The sequence below is a fragment of the Ipomoea nil genome, unplaced genomic scaffold (assembly GCF_001879475.1).
Source record: "Ipomoea nil cultivar Tokyo-kokei standard unplaced genomic scaffold, Asagao_1.1 scaffold0268, whole genome shotgun sequence".
Taxonomy (NCBI): Eukaryota; Viridiplantae; Streptophyta; class Magnoliopsida; order Solanales; family Convolvulaceae; genus Ipomoea; species Ipomoea nil.
The window spans coordinates 1395276-1403063 of NW_017616696.1; the positions used below are offsets into that span (position 1 = coordinate 1395276).

Consider the following 7788-nt stretch of genomic DNA (forward strand, 5'->3'; position numbering starts at 1 on the left):
CTTTTTGTGACAGTGTGTACCATTACTTTAAAAGAAAATATATTCTAAGTCATCAATCCAAAATTTATCCAATTTTCCACACATATATGTTACCTATATAAATCATTTCATCTCCGCATAATTGTCAACACAAGAACAAGAAAAATAAAAACACAATTCTTGTGTATTTCTACATATACTCTCATTTCCAAATTCCAACAATGGCTAGGAAAAGATTAAGATTGTCGTATATCGTCAATGATCCAAAAGAAAAGCATCCTACGGGAAAGAGGGGGATGTTCAAGACGCTTGATGAGCTCACCGTCCTTTGTGGTGTTGATGCTGCTATAGTAATGTATAACTCTTTTGAGTTAGGGCCAATTGTATGGCCATCTGTTGAAGAGGTTCAACAAAGAATTGCTAGATTCATGAACTCGCCAGATGTGCAACAAACTTGAAGAGTGATGAGTCAGGAAAGCTTTGTTTTGGGGAGGATTCAAAAGTTGAGCATTAAACTCCTAAAAGTGAAGAAAGACAACAGGGAGAGGGAGATGAATGCGTTGATGCATCGAATCTTTACTGGAGAGTTAACAATTGATCTTTGGGGAGGATTCAATTGTTCGCTCTCCAATAAAGATTTGATGCATCAACGCATTCATCTCCTTCTCCCTGTTGTCTTTCTTTACTTTTAGGAGCTTAATGCTCAACTTTTTAATCCTCCCCAAAACAAAGCTTTCCTGGTTCATCATTGTTCGAGTTTGTTGCACATCCGGCAAGTTCATGAAATTAGCAATTCTCTGTTGAACCTCTTCAACAGATGCCCATACATCTAGCCCTAATTCAAAAGAGTTGTACACTATTATAGCAGCATCTACACTACAAAGGACGGTTAGCTCATCAAGCTTGTTGAACATTCCCCTCTTTCATTTTCTGTAGGATGCTTTTCTTTTGGATTCATTGACGATATACGAAAATCTTAATCCACTATCTCAACAACAAGTCAAATTTACGGTAAAGAGAATACAATCTCTACCCAATGTGCGATATACCTCACAAGGTAAGTACCCAATCTAATGAAGCTATAGAGGATTGTTGAGGACAGAGATCCTTGCAACCAGCAGTCCAAAGAGTCTCACGTTTGGAGAACTATGTTGTTGTTGTCTGTCTCACTGACTCACCCACCACTACACTATAGTTGTATGGAATACAATCCAAAGATTAACACTTTGCATATAGTCACCACATTTGTATGGAATACAATACAAAGATTAACACTTTGCATATAGTCTTCTCAATAACACTTTGAGGAGTGGAGTTGCATTATCGGATGGTATTCAATTTTTTTAAAAAAAAAAAAAAATCAGTTTGGAGATGCAAATGAGGCTCAACTGCATAGGGTTATATTTCATAGGATTATATGAAATTCTTGATAATAGGAAATTAAGTAAATAAATATTTTAAGACTCTATATTGTAAGGTTTCTAAATTTTTAATTACTATTTCATATTGTTTTAGTTTTTGAATTTATACTCAGGTATCTTTGTTTAATTTTATTACTGGGAGTTATTACTGGGGAATTTATGTGGTTGGAAGTGGGGGAGCAGTTATTTCTGAGACTATAAATACCTGCTTCACCTAAGCTCTAAAACACACATTCAATCGCCATTTTCTCTTCTCTTCTTCTCTTCTGTTTGAACAATTTGAGTCTTGCCATCTTCTCTTCTCTTCTTCTGTTCTATTTGAACAATTTGAGTCTCGCCATCTTCTCTTATCTTCTTCTCTTCTGTTTGAACAATTCGAGTCAGGTTTGACTGCGATTTAGTTGTGTTACTTTAATCGCAGCATATCTGTGTTAGCCAGTTGAAAGCAACCAAAATTAAAGACTACACATACATCATGCACTCTTTTTCCCACGGGGTTTTTCCTTTTACCTATGGTTTTTAATGAGGCAGCTAATATAAAACAAGAATACACATACATCATGCACTCTTTTCCTCAAGTAGTTTTTTCCCACTGGGTTTTCTAGTGAGGTTTTTAATGAGGCATGAGTATGATTTAGTAATGTAAATGTGGAAAAGTTGCAAATAATTACTTAAGTAGACAAACCCCAAAATCCTGAAGATTATGCCGATTATGCCTTGAAGGCTAATGGTTGTACTTTTTTCCCCTTAACTAAGTTTTTTTCCCAATGAGTTTTCTTAGTATAAGGTTTTTAATGAGACAACTAATGTAACTCATGGTTACTCATATATCATGTACTCTTTTCTCGACCAAATTTTCCCCACAAGATTTTTTCTAGTGAGTTTTTAACGAGCCATGATTATGGCAAAATAATGTCCAAGGGGAGTGTTGTAAAATCTTATGTAGACGTTATTCTGACTTTATATTGATGATGTGATTCTTAACATTATAGGATTTTTGTCCAGCCTATAGTAAAGTAGCCGAAGCTACGACATTTTCAATTATTTTCGTAACAAAAAGAAGAAGATGCCATGGCAGCATTTATATTATATTAAAAAAAAAAAAAACTGCCATGGCAGCATTTATTTATTTATTTATTAAAGAAGATTTTTTTTGTTTTTTTTTTTTAAATAAAAATAAGCGCTTGATTTAAATAAGCAGCATTTACACCACAAAGGACGGAGAGCTCATCAAGCTTGTTGAACATTCCCCTCTTTCTTTTTCTGTAGGATGCTTTTCTTTTGGATTCATTGACGATATACAAAAATCTTAATTCACTAGCTATTTCGACATCAAGTCAAATTGACGGTAAAGATAATAAAATCTCTACCCAATATGCGATATACCTCACAAGGTAAGTATCCAATCTAATGAAGCTATAGAGGATTGTTGAGGACGGAGATCCTTGCAACCAGCAGTCCAAAGAGTCCCACGTTTGGAGAACTATGTTGTTGTTGTCTGTCTCACTGACTCACCCACCACTACACCATAGTTGTCTAGAATACAATCTAAGGATTAACACTTTGCATATAGTCACCACAATTGTATGGAATACTACCCAAAGATTAACACTTTGCATATAGTCTTCTAAATAACACTTTGAGGAGTGCAGTTGCATTATCGGATGATATTCAAATATATATATTTTTTTTTTTTAAAAAATCAGTTTGGAGATGCAAATGAGGCTCAATTGCATAGGGTTATATGAAATTCTTGAAAATAGGCAATTAAGTAAATAAATATGTTAAGACTTATATTGTAAGGTTTCTAAATTTTTAATTACCATTTCATATTCTTTTAGTTTTTGAAGTAATTCTTCAGAATTATTACTATCTATTCCATTAATAATTTAATGATATTTTTCAGTTCTACTAAGGTATCTTTGTTTAATTTTATTACCTATTAAAACACAAAGAGTCCATACCACCTCCACTAAAGCTTGATCTCATGATCTCACATATGGAAAAGTCACTACATGCCATCTGAGCACAAGGTAAGTACACATATTTGTTAGTAATTCTTATTTTTTTTTCTACAACTTCATTTTCAAGTTCTTCTATCTTTTTATCTAATCTATTTAAGTTATTTATTACTTGTTTGGGTTTATCATAATAATGATAATTTTTTCCTTTATTATTTCCAACATTATATATTTAACTCTACGATAATCACCTCTCACATCTCGCTCAGACATTTCTTCCTTCTACACCTGTTTAAATGTGTGAGAGATTGTTAGATATTAAATTCAATAAGGTGTAAAAGTAGTTTCTCTCATTCCTTGTGTCCCACATTGCTTTCACTAGAAACCTTTTCCCTCCTTTTTAACAACAACCCATTTTAAGCATTTGAAATATTATGGAGGGAAAGGAAAGGGGAACCCCATGCGTGTGTCGGCACTGCTATCCCACGTAATTGTGGCCTACTACTATGCTAATTGTTAGTTTGTTACGCCTTTTTTTTTTGGGGAATTTATGGGAAGCAGTTATTTCTGAGACTATAAATACTTGTTTCACCTGAGCTTTAAAACACACCTTCAATCACCATCTTCTCTTCTTCTCTTTTGTTTGAACAATTCGAGTCTCGCCATCTTCTATTCTCTTTTCTCTTTTGTTTGAACAATTCGAGTCAGGTTCGACTGCGATTTAGTTGTTCTCTTCTCTTCTTCTCTTTTGTTTGAACAATTCGAGTCTCGCTATCTTCTATTCTCTTTTCTCTTCTGTTTGAACAATTCGAGTCAGGTTCGACTGTGATTTAGTTGTGCTACTTTAATTGCAGCATATCTGTGTTAGCCAGTCGAAAGCAATCGAAATCAAAGACTACACAGTCTCCGGCAAATTGCTTTTAAGGCAGTGTCTCGTACACGTCATTGATATCTTATTCTTCTTTCTTCTGTCAAGCCTATAGTAAAGTAGCCGAAGCTACGACATTTTCAATTCTTTTCAGCTGTCATGGCAGCGTTTATTATATTAAAAAACAAAAAACAAAGCAACCATGGCAGCTCTTTTTTTTTTTTTTTGGTTTTTTTTTTTTTTTTTTTTTGTTTTTGTTTTTTAATAAGCTCTTGATTTCAAGGATACTAACAGATGCTTTAGAGACACTCGAAGAACAACAACGATCTTGCCTTCTTCACCTACGATGAGAAGTGGAAGCTCGGATATGGAACAGAGAAGGAGCGATTCGAAAAGGATTCTATAAAGCCTTCGATTTAGGGTTGTCCAACTTTAAAAAAATTATTTTTAATTATTTAAATATATTAAATGTCAGCTTTTAGGATATATGTGGATGCTAAGTCAGCTAATTTTAACTCATTATGGCAACTTGTAAAAAGGTCTAATTGCATTTTTTTCAAAAGTTTAGGTGCCTAATTGGAACTTTTTGTAGTTGAAGGGGCTAATTGCACTTTCATCAATAGTTCAAGGGTCTATTTAACCCTTATCCCTTAAAAAATTAAAATAAATAAATAAATAAATAAATAAATAAATTTTTATTTTAAATTAAAAATTATAAAAAATGTAATTTTTTCTTAAAAAAATGTTAAAATAAAGAATAAAAATAATTGTATACATAGGATCCATGTAAACATATATGATGCTACATGTTAGCTTGGTACCATATCAACTGCAACTCATTGAATAGGTAATGATTGGAAACTTAATTGCACTATTTGTTCAGTTTAAAAGACTTCATTGGGACTTTTTTCAGTTAAGCTAAATACTTAATTACACTATTTGTTAGATTATAGTACCAATTTGACACTTTTTCCTTCCATTATCATTTTACACTAACGAAGGTTAAGTTAAATGAAGTGTATCATATAGTAGTTTACTCTTTTTGTGTGGTTAGAATTTGTGAAGTTATACCCTAGCTGTCATTCTCCACCATTATGGCATTATATGCGTGCTTCTGCATGCTATATTTTGGGCTTCAGAAAACATAAACTTTGAATGAGGATTCTGCCTCTGATAAATTGTGCCAAGCCATATATGTTGGTTCATTGCACATTAACTACTCACTTGAATGCCTCCCAGAGATTCCTGTGGAAGAATTTAAGATTTAGAAGCTGAGGAGGTTATGTTTCCTAAAACTTTCCACAGTGTCTTTGAGGGTGATTTCGGAGGGGCGTGAAACTAACGCCCAATGCTTCCGCCCTTTCCCAGGAGACTTGATAGGGTGCGACGAAAGGCAACTCCTGTTTTCCTCTGAATTCCAAACAACATCTTCAAGTTAGAAGAAAACAACTTTTACGACACATTCTAAATCTATAATGCAACTTACTTGTCAGGAATCCGAAGAGAAGGGAAAAGCTTGTGTACAATGTTGAGAGCCACATAAGAGTACGCTACTACCTCAACCAAACAGTATCTCCTGCTAGCCGAAGGATTCTCAAATGCTTTGATATGTGCAAGTGCGACATCTCTAACATCAACCAACCTATATATTCCGTTAGCCATTGCTTCCTTTCCTATAACAGATTATAGTCAATGCTATTGTTTAGATAGAATGCTTGAAAAACAAGACATGTCGAACATAACCCCTGTTACTCGGAGAAAAACTTAGGGCCCGTTTACTAACGGGTGAGTTTCAGAAAATTGGAGAAATGGATAATAGAAAACAGAAAACATATTTACTAGCATAGTTTTCCATTTCAAAAACTGAAAACATTCTCTAGTTTTTTAGAAAACTTGAGAACTTTTAAAAACTGTTTTCGAAATGGGAAAACATAATCATCTATCATTTATTTGGTTATATCACTATAACCACATTCTCACCAATATCTGCTTACACATTTATTATTACTATGATTACCTTCGTTATCATATTCTTTTACTTATCACTATATTTTACTTATCACCATCTTCTATCATTCATACTCGCATTTACTTATATAAACGTAAGTTATTTGCTTACGCTTAAAGTTAGAAATTATTCACATTATCCAAATTCAAAAATAGAAAACAGGGAACAGTTTCCTGAATTAAACATGCCCTTACATACCTTCTTTTATAATGTTAAAAATTGCATCCGATGAGAAACTAAGAGTTGGATGCAAGATAGGACCAATGACTAACCCTGGATGCAGTGTCACCAATTCAATCCCATTCTCTTTTGTGAATCTCTGTGCAACTTCCTCTGCCAAGGTCTTGGAAAGTGCATACCATTGCGGTATGGAACAGATTCAATTAAAATCACTTTGAATGTGCCACTCTTCTGAGTAAGGGATTAAGGAAACAAAATCTCTGTAAAAATGATATTTTGAAGATTGCACTGTGATAAGCGACTTATTCACCCTTCTCTACTTACATAAAGAAAGAAAACTCTAACAAAAAAGTAAACTTCTTGAAGAAACTCTTGACATAAACAAAATAGGAGAATAAGAAACACAAATAAACTGGTTTGGTTACCCTTATCATTTCTGTGAATCCACATGAGTATCAGCCATATATTGAAGTTCAAAATCACACCACTCGAACTGGTTTTATAAAAGGCCTCGAGCACACTAGAATTCAACATGGTTTACTTGGATGATTCATAATGTGGAAGCAGATCGAAGCAGTAAAAGTAAAATAATTGTAGTTGAAATGATACTACGGTGTTGCTAGAATGAAACTATGTATTGAAAATGAAACTGAATATCATTATTGTATTACAAATGCAGTATTTGAATTAACTGAAAACACAAATAAACATAAAACCTAAAATAGAAGAATTCTCATCAATAACAATTGGAGAAGTAGCATCAACTGTAATCCGAGGATTATCATCAACTACAACAACAAAAACTCCAAGCTAAAAAACACAGCTCATATAATAATGTATATTGTTGAATAAACCTAAAGTTTAACTAAAATGATATTGTAGTGTTGATAAAATGAAACTAATGTGTGTTTAAAATGAAACTTAAAATAGAGCTCATACAATATACCATATATTATCAAATAAAATTGAAGTGTAGTTTAAATGATACTTCAGTGTTACTGTTACGTACTCAAATTTAGTACGCAACTGAAGAAACCTTTCGAGCAGACTTCTGGCTCCTAACCGTATTCGAGTCACGGCAAACTCCAATTTCACACTTCGAGCGTGTGTGGGCTCCAAGAAGAATAGACTAGAATAGTAGAATAACAATATATTTCCTCTGAATGGTTCCCCGTATTCATATACAATGGACCTATTTATACTAAATTACTAACACATATAATAATTAAGTTACTACAATTATTCTAACTATACAAGGTAATGATATATTCTAATATACATAATTTCCTTATACTAATATTTAGTCAATTATCCTCTAATTACATATATTCATTCCTTGTAGACCATCCCCTAATTAAACCACCAATTATT

At 33.2% G+C, this 7788-nt stretch overlaps 2 protein-coding genes across 2 annotated transcripts; both read right to left on the reverse strand.

Moving 5' to 3' along the window:
* Positions 1 to 566: 566 nt before the first annotated feature.
* Positions 567 to 893, reverse strand: LOC109152197 (agamous-like MADS-box protein AGL92). The gene has a single exon (XM_019299784.1). It carries the CDS (start codon positions 891 to 893, stop codon positions 567 to 569), a length of 327 nt encoding a protein of 108 aa, XP_019155329.1.
* Positions 894 to 5518: 4625 nt separating this feature from the next.
* On the reverse strand, positions 5519 to 6596 carry LOC109152204 (cinnamoyl-CoA reductase 1-like). The gene is made up of 3 exons (XM_019299794.1): positions 6436 to 6596; positions 5716 to 5902; positions 5519 to 5639 (listed from the first exon to the last, which is right to left on the reverse strand). Exons 2-3 carry the CDS (start codon positions 5889 to 5891, stop codon positions 5519 to 5521), a joined length of 297 nt encoding a protein of 98 aa, XP_019155339.1. The 5' UTR covers positions 5892 to 5902; positions 6436 to 6596.
* Positions 6597 to 7788: the final 1192 nt, after the last annotated feature.